The sequence below is a fragment of the Rhamphochromis longiceps genome, linkage group LG2 (genome assembly GCF_057381845.1).
Source record: "Rhamphochromis longiceps isolate RC_006_pf linkage group LG2, R_longiceps_female_GT1.1, whole genome shotgun sequence".
Classification (NCBI taxonomy): Eukaryota; Metazoa; Chordata; class Actinopteri; order Cichliformes; family Cichlidae; genus Rhamphochromis; species Rhamphochromis longiceps.
The window spans coordinates 2,236,105-2,261,088 of record NC_140558.1 but is presented as its reverse complement, the minus strand read 5'-3'; the positions used below and the strand labels follow the sequence as shown (position 1 = coordinate 2,261,088).

The following is a 24,984-nucleotide window of genomic DNA, read 5'->3' as shown; positions in this document are numbered from 1 at the left end:
TGTAATGATTAGCAGGATAAAATTTATGCAGTATTTTAAATGGGACTTCCTTCACTTTATTCGTTACCAGATACTTGTTAGGAATTGTCCATACTCTTTTCCAGTTAATGTCACTGACAAAGAAATTCCAATAAGAGACCACATGTGGGATAGTTAGAGATTCTGTCTGGAACAAAGCACGGATATTCTTATTACTTTTACTGTGGTTTGTTAGACAGATTCTTCCTATGTGTGAATCTAAAGGGTTGGGGAGAGAAACAATGATATGCAAGGTTGAATACCTTTAAAAAGCATTATAATACCCGTAGGTATTGCATCAAATAATATGGCATATTCTTTGGGCGTGGCTGGAAATTTATAGGTGTTTAAGAATTCTGAATAGGACATAAGCTGCCCATTAGGATTAAACAGCTGATTCACTAAAACAATCCGTTTCTCAACCCACCTAGAAAAAAATAATGATTTATTTTTATACACTATGTTCCTATTATTCCAAACTGAATACGTATGGGGTGTAAAGTTGTGTTTATATATAAGGGACCAAGCTAATAGAAGTTGTTTGTGAAACATCGAAAGGTTTTCTGGAAGCTTATCTATATTATAATCACAACCTAAGATAAAACTTAGACCACCAAACTTAGAGAAAATGTAGTGAGGAATAAAATTCCAAATGGATACCAGATTTTTAAGAAAATGTTTAGCCCAATTAATCTTAAATGTATTGTTTAGAGTAGTAAAATCCAAAACATTGAGACCACCGTGTTCATAGTCATTCATCAATACACTTTTTCTGATGTAATGTGTCCGGTTTTTCCAGAGCAAGTTGAAGAGCATTCGGTCGATATCCTTACAAGTTTTGCCGTCCACATGCAGAGAAATTGCTGCATAAGTCAGTCGAGACAGACCTTCTGCTTTTGAGAGCAATACCCTTCCTCTTAAACTTAAATCTCTCTGCAACCATTGATTTAATTTGGTTTGAGATTTTTTAATAATTGGGGGAAAATTTAGTAAAATTCTGTCTTTTGGATCTTTGCAGATAATCAGACCTAAATATGTTGCTTCATTTTTAACTGTTATATTACAAATACTCTGAACATTACACTCTTTGACAGGTAATAACTGACATTTATTTAAGTTTAGGACCGATCCAGACCCTTTTGAGAAATCCTCTATTACACATAAAGCAATTGGCACTTGGCTGGCAAGTTAAGCCTAACAACATGATTATTAGAGGTTGATGCATCATAAACTATAGTGTCACACAACTCTGAGTATTATGCAAACAATTTTCAGCATTTAACCAATTATTTTCTCGTTTTATTTTTGTGTTTTATTGCGGCAGCAGTAAAGATGTCTGTTACCTACACTCTGACCAACAATTAGTTGACATTAAACTGCCGTAATCAATCGTTTTTACTCAAGGTGAAACTACATGTTTAATTTCTATTAACATAGAATCTTAAATTATGCATTAAATAAATCAAGTTTACAATAGTACGCTTTATTCAAAATCATTAGTAAAATAATTCTATAAAACTTAAACATAATTTTTATCAGTACTTAAAATAATAAACTGTCTTTTCTTGTACTTTAATTGTACTGTTTTTATTTGTTACTATTGTATTAAAATACTCTTAAACCAACGATTCAAAACTAAAAGAAAATAGAGTGACAGTATATCCAGAGAGGATCCACCGTGGCACGCAAACAAACCCCACAAAGCGAGGCTTCGTTAAACATTTAAAACATTTGTGCCACAATTGTATCGATTCTTCGAAACAACGTCTCCACAGTGACACCTGCTCGCCAATTTGGCTATTGCCACATGTCGATAATGCTATTCTGCGAAAAAATGTGGCAGACAACAAAGCTACTTATAATACCAGACTGTCAGTAATGGTAATCTGCACATCTGTTGGCTAAATCCTTGTACAAACAATGCAAGAAAAAGATTGAGACTGTTAAAGACAGCAGGCTTTGATTGTCATAAACTGTGCTTCAACAAACTGATCCCTCTGTCTACATCCGTGCTGCTGAGCAACCGCTGAACCACGAAGAAGCTCCTTTATCCTCCTGTGGATGTTTTATCTTGTAACACCGGCAGGATGTTAGAGTGAGGATGTGATGCAGCGAATAACATTTTTTGTTGAAAGTAGACAACATTTTTTACGAATGTGTGTATAAGAAATAGAAAGAGGTGGTATCAAAAATATAATTCAGTAATTACAAATGATTCTGCTTCATAAAAATGGAATCCTGGCACCTCGCAATGTCTCAAAGCAGCAGGTACGTCCCAGCTGGGGTGAAGCACACCAAAACCTTGTTCAGTCGTAGCCATGTGATCTGGATGTTTTAAACCACGCTTCTGACCAGTGTTTCGAAGCAACCACGCTTCAGAAGCAGTGTCGAAACGTCTGTTCCCATCCCTAACATTATCCACAAACGTTAGAAACATGGAACAGTGGTGAACCTTCACAGGAGTGGCGGGCAGACCAAAATTACCCAAGAGAAGACTAATCCAAGAGGTCACCCCAGAACAACATGTAAAGAACTGCAGGCCTCAGTTAAGGTCAAAGTTAAGGTCAGAGTTCATGGGTGGAAATGGCCCGCATAAAGGTTTTCTCGGTTTTGCCAGAACACATCTTGATGATCCCCAAGAATGACAAATGCACAACGTTTGTCCAGAAGTATAATCAGATATGGGGCAAGCACAGAAGCAGCCAGGATCAGGTCAGCTGACAATCTGCTTAGATTCTTTATGTTCTCTATGTCTTTTTATTCAGATGTGGAAACAAGTGTTACGAATGCTTTGAGGGAAATCATGTATATTTAAGCTTTCTGAAGGTTAAAAACTGCCCTGTGTGTGCTTGTTTATGTGAGTTCTTCAATCCTTTAATCTCTGCAGTGGAGGTTCGGGTTATATTGATAACAACATCAGCACAACTACCAGTCACAGTAGCTGCTTTTATCAGATATACAGCAGGTTCAAAAGTACCAGAGACCATTAACATCATTTCCTGCATGATGTAAAATAACAAGCATCTGTTCTAATGTCATTGGTGTAAAAGAGGAATGTGGGAGCTGCAGGCTAGTTTATCAAATCCGCAAACAATATCAATATGGTGACTACAAAGGCACGAGGTGGTGAACAATTAAAAATGCAAGTCTCGTTAAGTCTTTTAGGGCTTGTCGCTACCAGCTTGGAAAGTGTAGACACTGTAACTTTTGTAAAAATAGCTCTTTCTGTGTTTGGGTGATGGCTTGAACAGGGCTCTGTGAGATGTTTTCATAACCTGGCCCTGCTTTAAACTTCTCCACATTTTCATCCCCGACATCTCAGATGGGTTCCTTGGTCTTCAAAGTTCTGTTTGACAGTCGGGTGCTTGGTATTGAGTATTACTTCTCCTGTCTCATCAGACTTGTTCCCTTCTGTTTTCCTTGGTGTCCTATAGTGGTTAGGGCAATCGTGGCAGCCTCGCTTCTGTCAGTCTGCCCCGGGGCAGCTGTGGCTACACCTGTAGCTGCCTCCACCAGTGTGTGAATGTGAGAGTGAATGAATAGTGGAATTGTAAAGCGCTTTGAGGGTTTTGAAAAGCGCTATATTAATGCCATTATTATTATAATTGTCAGTATTTATCCCTGTGTTCTCCATTCAGTTGTCTTCCTCTTTTATTGTGTCCATTGCTTCCTGTCACTCGTGTCGTTTACTTTCTTTGCCTCGACACGTCCATCGTTTCCAGCCGTGTGTCCCACCTCATGTCTCTCCTCCTGTTTCCAGTCTGTATTTATTGTCACGTGTTAAGTGAAAAGTAACATTAGTGAACTTAGGAACGACTGGAACGAGCAAAATAAATGGATCTTCAATAGGAGAAAGGAATGTTAGAATAAGGAATATTTTCGATCAGAATGGTAGAATTTAATTTCATTGCAGCTTTTCTACATTTGTGTTTATTACATTAACCTTGTTGAATTTGCGCAGAACTGTTCACTAATTTCTAAAGTGATTTTTAAATCATTTTTGAATGTGATGCATTCACTGTACTCGTCATACATATTATATTCAATTAACCAGGATGAATTAGAGCATAACTGTACTTTAACATCAAAGGAATATTGCAGTGGCTTGAGATGAAACCTGACACACAGGTGAGCCAGAGCAGGGGTATGTACGTGACCATTAACGATCAGTTAGTTTCACCTGTGTTTTTGTTACCAGCTGCAAAAAGTTTAGCTGGTTTTAACCACACACACACACACACACACGCTTCTGCAACCACATGCAAGTTTGGTATTGATTAACTACACCAAATAACCACTGAGAGATGAATAACGTTAATCTTTTAATTACAATACAATATTTGCCAGGGAAACCCTGCATCCATCCACCCACAGACTGTTGCAGACCTATAGCGCCCACCGTGGTGCAGCAGCTAAAACTAGCAGGATAATAAATGTTGTTTGATGGGAAAACTGCTCGGGTCAAAGCACTGAGCATGTTAGGAAAAAAATACTAGGCAGATAGTTTGGGTTCAGTTGATCAGGGCATACCTGTGATAACATATTTATATCATACAAAACAGAATTCTTTTGAAGATGGAGAGTCTAAAAACTCCCAGACAATGCAGCTGTTGTGGTCCCATAACAGGGGGTCTCGTCTTGCTCTTAGTTGGTAAAAGCTGAAACTATCTGTCCTGGGTGGGACTGTGCACAGCTGGTACTGCGCACAGCTGGTACTGCTTACTCTGATCATAGGCGCAGCCATCAGGTTAGCAGTGTTGCTTGAGTGTTCTTAGAGTGGATGTAAGACTGTGTGATCACCCACACAGTTTACTCCAAACATGACTCGTCTCTGAAGCATGCAACGAACCTTATTTTAGCTCTCACACATATGAACCCCAATTTTGTGACATTTGCTTTGGTTTAGTCTTCAGAGACCACAAAGAAAATCAAGGTAAACGATAGTGACGAAGTCTAGAACTGGTCACACTTTACTGCTACTCTGAATCAGCTCACAAACACCAAAGCCTCATTTTCAGGTGACCAGTTCAAAGGGCTCCAGTCAGAGTCAGTCCTGTCGCCCTGCATGCACATCAACAGCTGTTCACTGTGTGAGACCTCTGACCATAATCTGTGTTGGTGAAATATTGCAACAGACAGGAGACAAAGTTTAATCTGAATAATTCCAGATGTTTCTTGGGGAAAACGGTCAGAGTTACAGGAAAGTGCTTCTCAGCAATTCTATCCAATTAATTTATTTGAATTCTGCTCCTCTCCTATGGTGACCAGTGTGCAGGAGACAAAGCCATTTCATTTCATACAGTTCAGGACAAAATGCAAACACAAAGCAAAGGCCTTCTTTGCTGCAGGTGCAGATGACACAGGACGAAGCACAGTCTACATAGATTTCTGTACAAATGTCTTCTGATGCATTCAGCTTATCGTCCTGACAGAAATCCAGCTGGTAGCGTTATTGGGGCGATTACGTTTTCTCTCAGACTGACAACATCCAAACTTTAAGAATGACAAAGCAAAATTAAAAATGTTTTCACTGCACTACATTGTTTATTGTGGCTACACACATGGTTACTGTGAGAGTCAACGTCCCGTCTAGATAAGAAGCATTGTAGCTGGGCTTTGACAGCCCAGCTCATCAACAGGAATGGAAGCAAAGATTACTAATGGCTCATAATAACGCCGCCCTAATCACGCTTACCGACCACGTTTCCTTCTTAATTGTTCTTGATGGTTAGAGAGTCTGAAGAGACACGAAGAGGAGAAACTGTCACCATCGATAGCTGAAGGCCATCTCATCAGTCCTGCACTGTGTTGTCAGTAGAACTACTCTGAGCAGCCCTCTGCTGTTTCTTTTTGTAGCTGGGCCAGCGACATACTGGACAGCAGTGTCTGCCCGCTGCCAACCATACCACAATGCACTGCTGGTGGAAGGCGTGGCCACAGGGGAGCCCCATCAGTACCTCCTCGCTCACAAAGGTCTCCAGACAAACCACACATTCTGAACACTGAAGCATGTCACAGGGCCACATTGACCAATCACAGTGTTGATGGTTAGAAACACAGTCAGACACGACGCAGTTATCCTTCACCGCCCTGTCAGCTGACAGCGAGCTTCCATTCCCGGATGATTCAGCAGCACACGCACACTGACGGCCGCCGCTGGCGTCCACGTCGCCGCACGCAGGAAGCTGTGAGTTGAAGTTCACACTACATAGTGATCTCTTGTGGCTGCTGCTACCATGTGGAGGTTCCTTCCTCTCTTCGTCTGAATGTTGACTACGTGTTTCTTCATCCGCCTTTTCACAACAGGCCTCCGACCCGGACTGACCAGCTGCTCTGAGCCTCCAGGTCGGCAGCGTTTTGATGTAATCCATGTTTACTAATGGACGAAGCCACAGATCAGGAAAAGCCAAATGCTCAAATAAGAAGTTAGGATCATCTTCCCACTCTGAGTGGTCAGACGGAAACTGCTGTAGTGATGCAATTGGATGGAGCAGGTAGGAAGTGTACCAGTCCCACAGACTGGCCAGCCACTCCAGGTTTGTACGGCTGTCTTCTTGGCTCCTGGTACCACAGCGCCGTTTCTTCTCAAAGTAGTCGACGAGCAGGCCGTGGGCTAGGTAGGTAGACAGGAAGAGAGCTGGGTGGGATGAGTAGAAGGTCCAGTCAGCTCTCACTAGGCTGGCTAGTGTAGTGGTGTCAGCATAACGCAGCAGCTTCAGACTGTAGCCGTGCAGAAGGTCCAGATAGGGCAGCTGAAGGAGAGCCTGGAGAGAGTGAGCAGGCAGGGATTAGTGACAATTATTAACAGTTTTACTCAGTAAAACAGAACATGCAGTCTGTTGTTACATACTGTCAGAGCAGTTTGGATTCTCTCTGATACGAATGCAGTAAAGTGCGACACACAGCCCTGGTTACTGTGGAGTAACTGCACTGTACTTGATTCACTGCCATGAAGGCTAACGAGGGCAAATGCTCCGTGATGTCCTGGTGGATGTAAAACTGGGCACCGTGCAGGCCTGCAGGCCACATGCAGGCATTTGGTTGGAACGACAGGTAAAGGTCCGGTTCATCCACCAACATTCTCCAGGAAACGCCCACAGTGGACGGCTGTTTATTGTGATTTTGTGGAAAATTGTAATTTTGTCGCTTTTAATTTGAAAGTCCCTCCTATTTTTTAAATTTATGTAAGTAATATGTGTGCAAATGAATGCAGCTTAACTGCAAATGCACTGGAACAGATGTTTTAGAGATTTAAGTTGGCTAACCATTAAAAGTGAAAACTCACTCACTTTAAGTCGCCCTGAACAGCACATTACATTGTAGTACAATAATCCAAGCATTTATAAATCTATTTATAAGAAGAAAATCAGAAAACTTTATAAACATATTAGTGTTTCCACTAAAATGGAAACACTAATATGTTTATTAGTTAGCATAAAGTAGGAGAGGCCTCCTCCTGCGGACACGAAGCACGCTCCCTGTGCCCGTCCAAATATTCATTTCAATCAGTATTAAAATGGATTTTCAGTATTTTTGTATTAATGACTTTTAATAAATGTTTAATAAATCACAGAAGATTTGCCTTAAATCTAGATGACTGCTAAAAACCACTTTTTTAAAATTATGTAAATAAATCGTTATTGTTTAGCTCTCGTTCAGTCTTTTTTTCTTTACTGCAGCAACTGAAAGTAAAATGCTTAACACAAGAAAAACGTCAGGCGTGAGGACTGAGTGGTGCCGATGATTCCCTACCAGAACTGGCAGCCAGGAAACCAGCAGTATGGAGTTGTAGGTCCCAAGTGTTCGGATCAGAACTACAAATCGTTTCACGGTTGCTCCCTGAAAGCATGTTAACGATTCACATCAGAATTTCAGAACAGCACTACATGACCTGGAAGCTAGAAGACCAAAGACAATGCAACAAAACCCGAACACAGAAGGAAAGAAAGTAACATCAGGTTTGGAGATGTTGCAGTAAGAGCTGAAGAGAGCTGTTCAGTCAGGATATCTTACAGTGACGTACAGGTCTGTAACAGGACTGAAGATGCACCAGACAAGTGGCCAGGGATCGGCCAATCAGCATCACGTATAACGGAGCTGGTCATGGACAACATGCATGCTTACTAACAGCTAAAATACTCCAGGTAAAGACAGGCGCATGGCAGTTTTTCAGGTAATTCCCTGTGCATCTCTGTAGTACTAGAAAACTTTTTATTTGTTTCAATGAGAGAAGAACTGTAACTCAATGCAATGTGGGGAAAACTGTAAAGCTGAATAATTTATTTTATTATGAAAATAACATTGTGGATTGAAGAAAAGTTGATTGTGTATGCTGTCTGAAATCATTTGTAGGAAGAAACTCAGACTTGACAGTAATAACAATAATATTGGCAGGAAGAAGAAAGAAAAGGACAACTGATGCATTTCTGGGAGAAACTTCCTGTTCCTGTGCAGGTCTATGAAGCAGCACAGACAGCATGTGTAGTTAGGCTGAGCTAATGTAACTGTAGCTAGAAGCATCAAAGCTGTCAGATGAATGTAGCGCACGAACAAGTAAACTTCGAGTAGAACATAGTAAATGTAAAGTAAAAACACAAAGTAGAGAGTAGAGGCTTTTTGTCCCCTTTCACCTCTACAACTAAGGAAGACTGAAACAGTGACCTGTGTAATGAAGAGGTCCATCCAGGCCAGCAAGTTGATGAGGACCAAACTGAAGACAAACAGATCGTTGACCTCTGGTTGGACCGAACGCAGGAACGTATCCATGGCAGCGAGGGACAGGAACTCCCCGGTGCTTTGGGGACGAAACACAGACTGCAGTTTAATTTCTTTACATAAAAAACGTGCTTTTAAAAAAATCAGACATCTTCATTAACAGTCATCACCTGTTGCCATAGTGATATATGCCCTCAGGCATCTTAAGGATGTAGGCGGGGCTGCGTGTCACACCAATCTCTGATAGGCTGCTATAGTTACCCCAACGACGCACATCCACAAAGATGAACTCGATCCTGCCGGTGAACTTAACAGACAGCGAGGAGAAGAAGGCCGGCGGCTGGGCCAGGCGGGCAAACAGAAACATTTTCAGTGGATGAGCTGGGTCAGAACGCCACTCCTCCACCAGCTGCTCAGAATGATGCAGGGTTTTGATTCGATGAGCCACATGTGAGGTCATCCAGCGGAAGATCTGCTCAGTTTCAACCCGACTCCCTTTGTACTCTTTAAGCATGACTTTGCCCTTTGATGCTGAAGTCTGGGGAACCGACATGATCAGGGTGGAGCGCTGCCAGCCACGCTTGATGCACGACCTAGCACACAGAAGACATAACCAACAGTGATCCACAGCAGGTCAAATCTACATGCAGTTTCATCTGTCCCACTGGAACCGCTCAGCTTTATGGCCCCATATAAAGCCACTGCTGCTCCACGACATACCAGCGCTGTTATACAGTACGTCGTAGTTGTGCTGCTGTGTGGCAGAGGGTGTGTGTCTGAACATGTAGTGGACTGCATCCAGTCCCTGTAGTCAGAGTGGGTTTGCCAACAGCACATGTCACACATCACAAAGACCGTGACAGCAACATTTCATCTCTGACTGGTTCTTCTGACAGCAAAGAACTTCAGCTTGTTTTAGTTTAGCGGTCCAATCAGACCCTGTCCTTCAAACTAGGAAACATTGATCATGTCCTGGTTTGTGCAAAAAAAAGGATGAAGTGGCTTTGAGAGGTCAATGAAACTAAAACAGCTTTTCAATAAATGCTCCTCGTGACCAAGCTGGTGGCACAGTGAATCTTTGCTGTTGGAGAACATCTCCAACTGAAGGTGAGCAAACACTGCTGATTTCACGCTGTCTGCTGGGAGGAAACCAGTTTCCCAGCATACAATCAGTCCGAATCCATCTGTGCCAATGAGCACAACTACTCTGCGACATGTCCTCCTGCAGTACAGGACTCACGTCAGCCGGTTGTCAACCTGTGAACATCTGATTGTGCTCCACAGCTGCTGAGCACCTGCTGCAGTCAAACCGCCGTCCTGTGGAGGAATTCCTGTTTCAGATGTGTCAGGTTCTGCCTGGACTCTGTTAGTAGTTTATATGAATAATTATATAAATTTGTATTTGTTTAACGTGAATTTTTGTAAACCTGCATCAACAGAGTAACAGTATTTAGTTATTTTAGGTGATCGTCGTATTATCTCAAACAGATCTCAGCCTCCTGGTAGATACACCTGAGGCATCCATTGTTGCCTCGTTCACAACACTTTCAGAAAACCTGACCCAAGCGCTCTGAGGCAACTGTTGTTGTGACGTGGTGAATGGCAAATGGACTGATTCTTATATCGACCTTTTCTGCTCTCCTGGAGGACTCAAAGCGCTCTATACAACACGCCACATTCACACACACTGACACTCCGATGGATGCATCCGAGAGCAACCTGGGGTTAGTTAGTTAGCCCAAGGATACTTGACATGCAGACTGGAGCCAGTAGATGACCTGCTCTACCTCCTGAGCTACAGCCGCCCCACCACGTGGCACTATATGAATAAAAATGAATGAAACTCAACTGACCTCTGACCTTGAGGTTGAGGTCACTGAAATTCAAACTCATCTGTGATTTTCAACACCGTGTGTTATCGCCATATTGTCACTATTGTGGCATGGTAGTTGCTTTGAAGATGGTCACTGGCTGGAAGTCACAGACCTGGTCCTAGACTTGGTCCCCGTCTTCAAAGCAACCACTTCAAAGACTGCAGGATCACTGCACAGGGTCGCGGTGCAGCCTTCCACCATGTTCTTTCCTAGTGTGACTGTCAGATTGTGTAACTGTTGTTCAACTTCCGTAGTGTCTCTTTCTGTGGAGTAACAGCATATCACCTGTAGTCATTGGAGCAGTTGAAGGTTCCAGTTCTGATACCAAACTGGGACACCTTCTGTACCATCTTCCCCCAGTTGGACTGGCTGAGCAGAGCTTCCCGGTCCTGAGCAATGACCTGCCGTCACACACAGGGACATGATACGGTCACATTGGTAGTGCTGGACAATCAGCTTTTAATATGATTTGCAGATTAAACCCACTTTATTACAAAAGGCTTCCATGTTCCAGTGAGACTGTCACTGTGGGCGAACCGACGTCGCTTCTTTTGTCTCTTTGCACCAGCTTTGTTGTGACAGTGCAGCCATTTCCCATGCATTTACTTTGATTTATGCCACAGCTGCCCTAAACTCCCAGTATGGGTAATTACTAAAATAGTTTACACCAGCAAGCACAAGTTCAGTTCTAGAATTACAATATTTTTAATGCTAAAATATTATTATTGTTATTGCTAAAATTTCAAACTTCCTGATTTACAAAAAAAGCAGCAGAAAAATAGTAAAGCACATTATTTTTGATTAACATGCCAACTAATACTTTACTTGAATTTCCTAAAGAACTTAATTTCAGTGCAGGGATGTGAACGTTTACATCCACCATCTCAGAGCAGTGGAGCTGCAGCAGTGGAGCTGCAGCAGTGGAGCTGCATGCAGCTTTGGATGTACAAACTTTTATTCAGTTTGTTAGCTGACTAACATACACACACTCAGACTGACTGCAAATATATATTTTTGCTTTGAAACAAGTTTTTGCCAGATTTTGAAAACATTTAGTGGCAGGGGCGTGGCGGGGGCGTGGCGGGGCGTGGTCTCTGGCTCCCTGCAGTGGAGGGGTGGTGCAGCGGGCTCGAGGGGCAGCTGCTGCTACTCTGTAATCATATTTTGTATCACCTAATATTTTGATTCATTTCATTTTTCACTCTGATAGACCTACTGAGTAAATATTAAATACATTTCTATTATTTTCAAATTAATACATTTCCTATTTTGAGACAACTGGACAACAGGTGAAGAACTGGAGGACTGCCCACAGAGGCGGAGATCAGAGTTATTGAAATATTTGTTGAGTAATCGAATAATGAAAGAAAATTAGCAGATTAGTCAACTACCAAAACAATCTCCAGCTGCTGCTTGTTTGTGGATCTCTCCTTTCAATCTTGTCTTCAGTAACTCAACCTTATTCTTCATTAGGGTGACCGACTTGTCCACTGAAGAACATTTCTTTGCCTGCAGAAAGTCTTGGGTTGCTTTTGCAGTACACTTTGGGTTATGAAGCTCTGAACGGACACAGTGACTTTTAGCTGTCAAACAGATGTGCTCATATTAGACTAAAGAATAATTATGCTATGCTATGTTGACGTCATGGTCACCTCAGTAACTGCGAGGCTTCCAGGTCCTGTGGCAGCAAAAGAAGATTTCTTTGATGTCACTTGTGAGTAACTATAACTACACCCAACTACACCCTGAGCCTTTCCATAGCTGGATCAATATTAGAACAGGTCACCCAGATCAGACTACTTGGTGTCACCATAAATCACCACCTCTCATGGTCTCAGCATAAAGACTGTTGTTAAGAACATGGGGCAGGGCGCCGCTGATCTTTCTACATCACTTCTTCTGTCATGAAGGATGTTATTAACGCACTAGTGTTATTGTTCAATCATCTGGTCAGCAGCGTGTGAGACAGACCTCAACAGACTTCGGTTAGTCCAGAATAAGGCGACCGCATTAGTGTTAAGATGTTCATACTATACCAGCATCGATCAAATGCAGAATAAACCTTCCAGTACAAGCTAAATTACACCATGGCTTACTTGGACTTCCAGATAAGATACACAATTATGCTACACGACTGCAGTGCAGTAACTCCTCGAGCCAAAGGTCAGTTTTGAAAAACTCTGTTATATTCGGAGCATCTTTAAAGTGGAATAAACAGCCTCACACAATGAGAGCACTGGCTGCTACTGCTAGTTTAAAAACATAAAAGCCTATTCACAGTTTTTAATTATTGTAAACATTGTAAGAGGCCAATGTTGTGCCTCAGTGTTATTGATGTTTACATGCTTACATCCTCACTGTGGATGTAAGAGCTAAATTATGAGGAGATTTTTGCATCTACTTTATTGTGTAATGTTTCATTAGCTTATACTTGATGGCTCGGGCCCCTGGAAGACTAGCAAGCACTACCGTGGAAGCTAATGGGGTTCCTTATATATAAATAGATAAATAAACCCTTTCTCATAGGCAGCAGCAGTTAATTCTTTACTAATGCATTTCCTCCTTTGCTTTACATTAATACCCCTGAAAGCTCCAGACCGACAAACTACTCGTATGTTTGCTTTAATGGAGGTGGTCACACTTTCTAAAGATTAATTCATCAAACGCATTTGAGTAGCAACACCCGGCTGCTGCTGCTGCTGCTGCTGCCTGTAAGTTTCTTCTTTCTTTTTTTGGACACTTAATCATTCACCACTGACAGGTTTAACAGAGAATGTGCTTTTACCTGAACTAACCAGATCCCATCTTTAGTGTCCTCTACTAATTCATAGAAGTGCACCTCTCCACTGAAGTGTGTGGTGCTGGAGCCGTCGGCCTCTGTCTGCTCCTTCTGCTTCTTTATGGCCGAGTACAGCTCCCCCTGTGTCAGCTCTCCTGTGACAGAGCAAAGTGCAGCAGCTTTTAAAGAGCACTGATACTTGACATCCATGCAGCAGTGGTCTACGTACAGGCAAAGACTACATACACACACTGCGCAAAGTTCTTGAACCACCTCATGTTTGTTTTTGTTTCACATCCAAGGCCGGGACAGTTAAAGTGGTCTTGAGTACAAACATTTTTCACTCTTCAGTCCAGTTTTTGTACGGAACCATTTTCAAAGGAAGTTGCTTTTTTTCTCCTTCTTTGATAAGCCACATAACGCTGACCTACGAATCAAGCAAACAGAAATAAGGGACCTAAATCAAAGGATGAACCGGTGTTGTGCCAGTCATATAACGAAATGAACAGTATCTATAAATTTCTCCCTCTCATACTATTTAAAAAAATAAAAAAACAAACCCTAATTCTTCATCCTGCGTCTTTATTCTTCGAGCGTGGTCAGAAGAGGAGCTTGTCCTGTGCAGTATCTTTGCTGTTCCTAGGACTGTGCTCTTGATCTCTCATGTCATTCCTGGGATCTGCTGGAGCCACCTGCCCAGGTATGGAGAACTCCGCCCGAGTGCTCCGATGACCACGGAGGTCACTGTCGCCTTCAGCTTCCACGTCTTTCTTGTATTGACGCCAGAGGCTTCAAACAGTTATATTGTTCCAGCAGGGCATCTTGAGGCGCCTTTTGTTGTGATTTGGCGCTATATAAATAAAATTGAAATTGCATCTGACAGCCGGCAGGTGTTGATTGGTTGGATCTTGTTCTTCCCGTTCAGCCGACTCCTCAGGACTCGTCTCTGCAGGTGTTTGGTGGTTGCAGCTTTCCTAACAGCCTCTTCATGGTTCCCATCTGACTGTGGGACTCCAAGTATTACAGCTACATTCTCTGCCTGCAATGTGCAATCCCCTCAGTTCTGATCACCTTCCCCCTTTGTGTTACATCCTCCTACACGTCTCCAGTCCAAATGACAGGCCAGTGTTATTGATGTTATTGATCTTAGTGGATCAGTGAGCTGATCTCTCATTCACTCCTAGCATGCAGCTCGATGTCATCCATGTACAGGAGGTGGCAACGTGTGCTGTTCACTTGAGGCTGGTCTATAGTGCTGTTTGCCACATCCCACTGATGTCCTGATGATGCCACTTCGTCAGCCATTGCTATTAAGTGCAGGATTTACAAAGGAGATGACCTCCACTGCTGTTCTGCATTACTGGCTACAGAAACCAACTACAGAACAGAGCAACTGTTATCCACCTCCTGTGCATGGATGACATCGAGCTGCATGCTAGGAGTGAATGAGAGATCAGCTCACTGATCCACTAAGATCAATAACAGCAATAACAGCAATAACATTGGCCTGTCATTCGGACTCCTATTGATCGTGTACATTTTTAAGCATTCCACTGCTGCGGTCTAAGCATTGTTATGTGTTGCATCCTTGTCCCATGTGCCCTTCCAGTCTCAGTGGAGCTGTCCTCATATTGTTCCCCTAACACTGAGCAGAAAAGCTGGTTTATTCTCCTGGACTCTATATCTCTGGTATACTGGACTCTTCAGGAGGTTAGCAGTTTCCAAAGCCTCAGACATGGGCACACTTTTCTTCATCACACTTTTCTCCAGTTCCGATAGTTGGCTACCTGACACCCTGGCTTCCCCTTGTCATAGACAAGGTACAACACAAACGCTATCTCCAGCTGCAATACAAGTGACTCGTTCCAGATGTTGGCTGACAAAGAAATCCTACCGATAACTGATTGAATTTTATAAAGCTGGAAAATCAAAATCTACCCAAGGGACTGTATCAGCAGTGTTCAAACTAAGACCTGAAGAATGAAGGATTCAGTTGAAACCAGGTAGCAAAACAAAAATTACAGCCACAACTTCCAGAAAAAGTGTTTAGGATGCAAAGAAAACTCCACAAATGACTTCAGCTGGCAAACAGGCAGGACTCGAAGAAAAAACGTCATTTGGGTCGTTTCTGTTATTATGATTTTAAAAGAGCAAACACATCAAATTGTTAGCAAATGTCAGGAACCACCGATCCAGTCCACACCGGCAAAGAAATTCAACTACAGCTACAGACATGGAGTCATCACACCAACTGAGATCAATCAATTAGAAGACAATCCTGCCCCCAAACTCATATTAGCTGCTTCAGTCCCCATTGATGGCCTATCAGAACTAGGGCTGCCACGATTTGTCGACTAGTCACGATTACGTCGACTATCAAAATCGTCGACGACTGATTTAATAGTCGACGCGTCGTTTGAAGCTTTGTAAGATCCCAAAAGACGCAGGAATAATAGCAGGATTTAAGAGTGTAATAACGGACTGAAACAGAAGATGGCAGCACTGCATGTACAAGGATGCCAGCTGCCGTTAAACCCCGAAGAAGAAGCAGCTGTGTCCCAGAATTCATAGCGCGGCCCAGCTCAGTTTCCAACAATGGCGGCAGCTAGTTAGTTTTAATATTACTCTTATTATTCTTTCTGGGTCACAAAATAAACGTTTAACATATTTTCAGGCGAGAATGTAGCTGTGTAAACCTCAAATATCTGCTCAGTTTATCAGGACACCGCATATTTTCAAAAGCGCTCCGACGTTTTCGGAGACGTCTGTTACCCACTAGCTCGATAGCGAGCCGGGGGCTAGGTCACTAGAGCCGTGAGAACACCGGACTCCCCGCAAATTGTTTTCAAACCCACCGCCGTCTTTCGCTACTCAGGTTAAATATATATGAGTCACTTAGATAAATTAAAAATGTTGTTGTTTGGCTTTTTTTTTTTTTAGTATTTTATTTGTTCCTGAGTAAATCGGTTTGGCTGAGATTAAAGTTATAGTTTTTACACAGCTGAATAAACGTCAAGCAGACAGCTGATTATCAGAAGTGTGAGATGCTCCAGAATTTACTCCGGTGTCCTGTTATATTTTAGATAGCAAGGAGTTTATTAAACTTCACCGAGACAATCTGCAAATTTCATTAAAATTGAATAAACTATCATCTTGTCTTTATTTTTAGTTAGCACAGACCTTAAACACTTAAAGCTGTAAGCTAATGATAGTTATATAAGAGCAGATGCTGCTGGTGCAATAAGCTGTAGTTTTATGTCCAGTGGATGATGATCTGATTAGTCGACTAATCGCATAAATAATCGGTGACTAGTCGACTATCAAAATAATCGTTTGTGGCAGCCCTAATCAGAACCTGTTCCAATACCAAGATGTCCAAGAAACATCTACAACAGGTCAGATCAATGCGCTCTCGCAGGACACTCACAACCTTATTGGTGGAAAACATAAGAACAGATTTGGTTACAGAAACATTTCAAAACGAATTAATTTCTCATTATTACACATAATTCATGATCATCTACGGTTTGATTCTTCGCACGTGTGGATGAGTTAAGACGGACAATAGCACCTTTACAAATATATTTACTTAGAAAACAGGTGACATGTTCGATACTTGTTCTCACACACACACGCGCGCACACACACGCACGCACACACGCGCACGCACACGCACACACTCTGTGAGGTGTTTCAGTGGCATCGCTGGCATTCATCTCCTCCTGCAGGCAGCTTGTTATCCCAGCAGGGTATCTGATGGCTGATAGGGAACATGTACTGATGAGCTGAATCTTATGCCTTTCAGCACCTGTCCCATCTACTTGACGTATTTGACTATGGTTGACCTTTGTGCATCTTCTTCATGGTTCTCATTGGCCCATGGGATACTCAGGCCCTGGTAGCGGTCCTCTATGCTATTCTGCCTTGGTGCAACTCCATCTCTTTAGTCTGGATCACTTTCCCTCTCTTTGCAAACAGTTGGCCACACTTATCCAGTTTGAATGGCATCCCAGTATCCTGGCTGTAGATCCTGGTGAGGCTGACCGGTGAGTCGATATCTCGCTCCTGGCATACACATTGATGCCATCCATGTAGTGGAAGTGGCTGATGGTCACTCAGCAGCTGAATCTGTGTCTGTGTCCACCCTGAGCTGACTGAATGGTTGAGGCTTATGCAGAACAGGAGTGGGGACAATGCATCACACTGGTATATTTCACAGCTGATGGTAATGTGTGGGGTTGTCTTGGAGTTGGCCTTCAGTGTTGTCTTCCAATCCCCCTGACTTCCTCATCAATGTTTTTAGCACATAATTACCCTTGTTTAATGCCAGGCTCTGGAGTATCCATGTGTGGGGCATTAGATTCGTGTAGTCATCCAGACAGTGCTCAGGCTGGTTGACCCTGTCTTAAGAGCCCCTGTTTATCAACCCTGAGCTGATGCTTTGGCCTGCGGTGCCATTTACAACGTCTTTCAGAGCCGTTTTAATGTATTGACTCGTCTGCCTACCCAGCTTGGTTATTACAATGCCTGAGAAAAGCTTCCATGTTGTGGAGAAGCAATTGTTTGATGGTGCCGTACCCTTGTGAGGACCCTTCATGGCGAGCCCTGCCCTCTCTATCAGAACCGTTCGCTTCTTTGCAGTTTCAAAGTCCTGAACTTGAGAAACACACACACACACACACACACACACACACACACAGAAAATAACAGCAGCTCATGAACCCACTAATGATGAAGGCTGTGTGATGCCTCTGGCTTTACCTGATTTCTCTACCAGCTCGCTCACATCCTTCTTCTCGACCAGCCCGGAGTATCCCAGCCCTCGACACTCCAGGATGGTCTTTAACTTCTTGTAACTGAGAGTAACCGGATCCACGAGCTGCGTAGCGAACATACCAGTCTCATACCAAACTACTGCCTCAAAAATCCTCGCCAACGTAAACAACACTATGAAATATAAGAGCAAGAAGAACAGTTTCAACCACATCTTACGGCTGAGCGAAAGCGCCAAGAGAAGGTCTGCGAGAGGCTGCGATCAGCAGACAGGCTTACACACACATCTGCAGCAGCCACGGGCACACAAACGTCTCTAATTACAGCTGGGAAGACCCCCTCACTTGTTCCTCCAACTGTTTACCGTGCTAACGGTGACAGCTCAGCACTTAGCTTAGCATCGCAGGTAGGCCTCTGCTGTAACAAAACTAAGCGTCTTTAGCTCTTCGTCGCCACTGCAGCAGCTTCCGCTGACAGTCAGCCGCGTATGAGCCTGGATGCTAACACCGTGCTTCACATTCTCTGGGTTACAAATCGCCAGTAATGACGAGTGTGACCGTTATTGTTTCTGTCTCCGATCAGCTGTGTGCACGGAGAAGATGGCGTCATATCCTGTTCCACTTGACGCTTGTAATACCCCCCTTCTCCACACACACACACACGCACGCACGCGCACACACGCACGCACACACGCACACACACAGAGTAATGAAACTGTCAAAGTGTAAATAGACAAAAGTTAAATCAAATATCTTAACTAGGGAAATGCTGCGTGAACGCTGTAAGGCTGCAGCTGTCTGCTGAAAATAGCTGAAGAAGCTGAAGTCAGCATTTGAAAAGTAGCTAAACTTGTAATCGTTTCGCTCAAGCACAACAACTTAGCACAAATGTAACAACTTGGCAGAAATGGTTCAACACAGCAGAAGTATTGTAATTCAGCAGAAATGTTAATAATTAGCACAAACATAGCAACTTGGAAGAAGTGGTGTAACAGTGTAACTTACAGTTTTTCTCAAATGTTAAAACACAAAAGCCAATCCTGTAACCCAAATGACCAGTAGTCTAAACACATTTACTAAATGTAGCCACCATATTCCAGTACCATAAACACATGTCACATGAAGACACAATTCACAAAACACAACCCTCTGTACTCATAGATCTAAACACATTTTTCCTTGCTAAAACACATGTTGCAAAACAACTCTGCTCATATCCTCAAATGAAAGCCCATGTGATGCAAAATGCTTGCCACAGTCACCAATCTTTGAACACAGGGAACACACCTGGCGTCATTCACTACACACAATGACTCAAAATTGAAGACACTTGTTGCTAATGCTGTACCCACATGTAAAAGCAAGTTCAGAGTGCACAGTATGCTGAAGGTTCCAAACAAACACAATGGATGAAGGCAGAGTCAGGGGAAGAGGAATTTGATGCAGAGGAGGGAGAAGAGCTGGCCCTGGAAGAAGAGGAGCAGGCCAATGAGGAAGAGGAGTTCAAATGAGAGGAGGAAGAGGAGCGACCAACGAGGAAGAGGAGGAGGCCAACATGGGAGAGGAGAAGGTCCAGGAGGGAGAGCAAGACAACCTCGCACCATCATTACGGACGAGATGCGAGCAACAGCTCAGCGACATGATGCCGCACAGTGATTGTGGTGTGTGTGTGGTGTGAATAACGTAAATAAAAAAACTTCACACCCTGTTCATGTTTTCAAGATTACTGTTGTGTGCAATAGATTCTGTTTTTGCATTGAGTTGTGTTACAGTAGTGTACGTACATGCAGGATTTTCCATAGATTTATACTACTCATATGAAACTCACAAATCTAAATGCCTAATCCTCTGCAGAGATCTACGACGATCCGTTACTGTATAGTTTCTAAAATATGCATTGGCAGTTATGGAACAAAGAACCTTCTCACAAATTGAGCATTGTGTTTTCAATTGTTTTGCTGTAGTGTGTAATGCTGTGTATAGTGTTTACAGTTTTGACAGCTTCGAGCTGCTCTCTTGGTGTGGGAGTTTGAGTTTTGCAGTGGGAAGGTGTGGTTGTGTTTATGTAGCTTTAGAGAAGGGTGTTGTGTTTGGACATTGGGGGACCTGGTGGTAACGTTTGTGACATGTGTTTTAGCATTTGAGAAAAACTGTAATAGTTTTAGGAATTGTGCTGTAAGAATCACAGTTAGGGTTTAAGCATTCAGAAAAAACTGTAATATTCACTCAGATGTGTTCTAGTTCTAATTTTTCTTTTACCAGTAGACAGTTTTTCTTATGTACGTTTTCAAGCTGTTCAGCTGGTTTCAAAGTTCTTCTGTGTGAATTTCAGTTCTGTGCTTTGGCTGTCAGGTGAATGTTTCGCTGTATTTCAGCCCATTTACAGTTGTTGCCCGTTGCTTGAACACTATAAAGCCATGCTTAGACTAAAGTAACACAACTTGAAGCTTTTGTTACCATACCTCAAACACATGTACTCATACCTTAAACAAAAGCGCTGCTTTGCACCCTAGTTGCAATTATGCAACACACATGGTCCTGCATACTACACTCTATTTCATACATAAGACACTTTGTTCACAAAATGAAATTTCAGGGTGCCATTTGGAAAACACATGTATCCAAAATACAAAACACATCGGGTAATTGCAACCACTCAAATACACACCTGAAGGCACTTACCTGCAAAACTGAACACCAATTAGCCAACTACAAAAAGCCCTCAGTTTAGCCAATTCAAGAACTTTGCAAGCATGGATGGAGGGAGAGCAAGAGGAGGAGGAGGAGGAGGTCATCGTCATCGTCATCGTCGTCGTCGTCGTCGAAGAGGCCATGCACGGACCCATATTTCTGATGATATAAGAGCAACTTTGGTGGACCATGTCATCAACCACGGCCTGACTATGAGGGAAGCTGGGCAGAGAGTCCACCCACATCCGAGCTGCTTCACAGTGGCATCTGTAATACGAACATTCAGACTAGAAAGCAGGTCTGTCTTCACCTCTCTGCCTTCTACTCTACTCAGATGGTTTCATAGCACTGTTCTACAGTATATCACCATATCAAGTGTGCAGGGTACTGCAGGGTGCTAATGCTCCTTTTGCAGCCAAAGTGGTAGTTTCTGTGAAACATAGCATGATTACTTATATTGAAGTACAGTGTTGTACAGTGGATGATACACTATATACAGTAAAGTAAGCAAAGCGATGACAGCATGTGGTTGTATTTCTCTAGAATGACTCGAAGACCTTCTGGGGCAGGACGCCAACGCCTGTTCACACAACAGCAGGAACTCGCCGTTGTGGACCTAGTGAGGGCAGACAATGCCATCTGTCTCCACCAGCTACGAAAGCAAATACTTGCAGACAGGCGAGTGTTCAACAACATAAACCATGTGAGCATCACCACCATCAGATGCATCTTGGGAAAACACAGCATCACCATGAAGCAGCTCTACAGAGTCCCATTTGAGAGGACCAGTGACGGGGTCAAAGGACTCCGAACTGAATATGTACGGGTACGTGTAACTGTCCCTTACATTTACAATAGAGTATTGTCCATGTAAAGGTCCATACAATAGGCAACATATACTCACATTTCTAGATGCTCTCCATGATATAGTTGTACAGAACAGAGCAGATCAGCCCAGGTTTGTGGTGATATGGGATCATGTCAGTTTCCATCGGCTGCTCTGGTCCAGGCCTGGTTCTCCAACCACAGCCAATTTGAAGTGGTATACTTGCCCCCTTACTCACCATTTTTTAAACCCTATAGAGGATTTTTTTCGGCTTGGAGATGGCGAGTATATGACCGCCAACCACATGCCCGCATGCCTCTTCTGCAGGCAATGGAACAGGCCAGCGGCGACAGTCAGGTGACAGCGATCCATGGATGGTTTCGACATGCAAGAGGATATTTTCCCCGGTGCCCAGCGGGAGAAGACACTGCTTGCGATGTCGATGAGGTCCTGTGGCCAGACCCCAACAGACGGCGGGATCCATGAGCCCACGTATGCACAATTGTCATGATGTTTTGTGTGTACAGTATAGTGTTTTTTCTATTACTGTATTATGTTGTTTTTGCTTGATCTGAATTCATGGTGCTGCAGTGGACAATACTGAGGTCTATTTGCTTTTTTGGTTGTTTGTGTCTCCTGAAAATATGCCTTCAGAATAACCAATGACAATCAAAGACTGCAGTGTTTTATATGAAGTAGACTAGTGTGTCCCCCTGATCTGATCTGCATGTGATGCAAGTATGTGTCATTTTGTCAACAGAGTTACATTTGACAGAGGAATGTTAGGTTTTGACAGCAGAGTTTCAGTTTGGCACAGATGTGAATGGTATATTTTGTTGTGTCATGTTTACTTGTGTTTAGAGTTTTAGCACAATGAGCGACGTTTTGCAAAATGTGTTCAAGCAACGGGCAAAAACTGTAACATGTTTTTCACCAAAGATTTCAGCAATTATAAAAATTCAACTCAAACTATTCAGCTATTAGCATTCACACTGCATTTTCTACAGGAAGTACATTTTATATACCAGTTTCAGTTCAAAGTGCATTAAAAATAATGAAAAATAATACCATCAATATGTTACTGCGCTACACTTACTGGACTTGTGGAAGTATTTTGAGAACCATAAGAGATTCTTATAAATGTTTGAAAGGAAAAAAATCTTTAACATAGCTGGAGACTCGTGTAGAAATATGAATGAGTTTATAAAGTTTCTGTCATGGTGTGCTGTGACAGGCAGGTAGTAGGACCCAAACACAGGACTCTTACGTGGAATGAAACTTGAATCGGCAGCTTTTATTGCTGGAAACTCAGGTGGACTCAAGAAACTAAAAACTAAGAAACAAGAACTAGGAAAACAAATCAGGAACTATGAACAAGAATCAAGTAAAGAACACGGAGGAGAAAAAAGACCCAGCCCACTGAAAACTAAAGAAACCCCCAAAAACATGAAGAACAATCATCAAGGAACATATTTACATATTTAGAGTTACTGCAACACCAACACTGGGTCACAGTTTCAATGTCAGTCGGTGACTTTTGGTCTGCAACAGCAGCAGAACAGACTTCTCCGTCTTTTGAAGAAGCCCTTTTTCTTCTTCTTGATCTGACGGTCTTTGACTTCATGCTGGCTTCAGGTTCAGGAGAAGGTTCCTCAAAGGGAACATCAGGAACCGGCCCAATTTCCGAACAGGATCCTTTGATCTTATGATCTTCACCTTCAACACAGGATTTGGACTCGGCATAGGGTTCCTCACAGGGAACGTCGGGCTCTGGCACACTTTCTGACAGAGCTCCTTCGATCGTAAGGTCTCGAGTACTCAGACTGGATGCCCTTTCAGAAAGAAGTTCCTCACGGGGAACGTCGGGCTCTGGCACACTTTCTGATACATGAGCTCTTTTGACAGTCTGATGTTTATTTATGAATGCAGAATTTCTTGAGCAGTCACCATGGAAACTTGATGCAGCTTCATGTTGTTAAATTAATAGTAAACACTGTGTATTTTGCACTCCACTCCACTAAACTTATCATATAAGTAAATAAAGTGTGGGTTAGGTCCCTCCTGTGGAACGAGCCACACAAACCGATGGATCAGAAAAGACAAAGTCAGCTCCAGCATGCCTTTTCATATTATGTGCCTGCTTATCTCCATTTCTTTACAGTAGATGGGAACTTTTGCAGTAAAGCAATGGCTTACAAACAGTGGACTGTGGACTAATGCAGACATCTGAAGCCTGACAGCAGCTGGTATATACACAGCTTTGGACAAACTGGCCCTTTAAACAGCCCAGAGGAAGAAGAGACCTCTGCGTTATCAGTGCAGCCTAAAACACAATAATAATAATACTATTAATATGATTTTTATAGCAATAATACCCCAAATAATGAAGTCATTAATTACACATTGGTCATGCTTCACAGGAGGTCAGGAGTGACCGATGAACGTGATGCTACATTACAGTCTGTCCTATGAGTTCAGCAGGAGGAGGTGAACCCACAGCTGGGACCAGTTCTCTAGTGGGTCCAGTATCATACTTGTGTTCATCCTGGTCTGAACCTGGTCAGAAGAACTGACTTCACTTTTGAAAATTCAGTACTTATAAAAGGTAACCCCAGACAGTCTACAACGGCTGTTTTCTGTCCACCAAAGCAAATTTGATTGACGAGGTTTTTGTACCTTCACTTCTCCAAAAAGCAAATAAAGAGATTAAACAAAGATTTACTGACGACCGTCAGAATTGCCCGAGCTAACGTAGATCGCTTTATGCTCTTGAGTCAGGAGGGATAAGAGAAGTGACTGCACTGACTGCAATCTGCCGTCTACAGAGCACTGAGAGATTTATACACGTGAGAACTTTAATGGTACTTGAAAATAGGCCAGGATCTGCACTGCTTCAGCCTGAGCCTGTTCAGTCAGCACCGCCTGTGTAATATGAGAATAATAATAAACATGACTTTTCCTTCCTCTTCCATAAAAAAGGATGCTGCTCCATACTTACCTTTTTAGAGACTTTGATGTTGTTTGGCAGGATAATGGCATCGCACTGAAGTTTAGGTGTTCAAAATACACAATGACTGATTTTCATGTCAACAACTAAGTAAATATTCTGATGAAGAGCCACTAAAGGAAGTTTTTGGAGTAACTCTCAGCAGCAATGTGGACGTGAAATAGTTGGTAGACGTGTCATTAACCCTACGAGAAAAATCTTTAGTTCTATTCAGGTACAGAGACGTATTTAGGCTACAGGCAACAGTTTGATTCAAATACAATTTATTGTCAAAATGTTATAGTGCTGATCCGTGACTGCCT

General features: G+C 42.7%; 1 protein-coding gene across 1 annotated transcript; it reads right to left on the bottom strand.

Moving 5' to 3' along the window:
* Positions 1 to 4,327: 4,327 nt before the first annotated feature.
* On the bottom strand, positions 4,328 to 18,768 carry rnf103 (ring finger protein 103). The gene is made up of 7 exons (XM_085414339.1): positions 18,148 to 18,768; positions 13,393 to 13,541; positions 10,893 to 11,008; positions 8,904 to 9,326; positions 8,680 to 8,812; positions 7,771 to 7,857; positions 4,328 to 6,782 (listed from the first exon to the last, which is right to left on the bottom strand). Exons 1-7 carry the CDS (start codon positions 18,371 to 18,373, stop codon positions 5,811 to 5,813), a joined length of 2,106 nt encoding a protein of 701 aa, XP_085270465.1. The 5' UTR covers positions 18,374 to 18,768; the 3' UTR covers positions 4,328 to 5,810.
* Positions 18,769 to 24,984: the final 6,216 nt, after the last annotated feature.

Coding starts and splice junctions, on each gene's coding strand:
- rnf103 (XM_085414339.1), bottom strand. CDS start 18,373: ATGTGGTTGAAACTGTTCTTCTTGCTCTTATATTTCATAGTGTTGTTT. Junction 13,542..18,147: donor CGAGCTGGTAGAGAAATCAG/GTAAAGCCAGAG, acceptor GCTCTGTCACAG/GAGAGCTGACACAGGGGGAG. Junction 9,327..10,892: donor AACTGCTCCAATGACTACAG/GTGATATGCTGT, acceptor TCTGTGTGCTAG/GTCGTGCATCAAGCGTGGCT.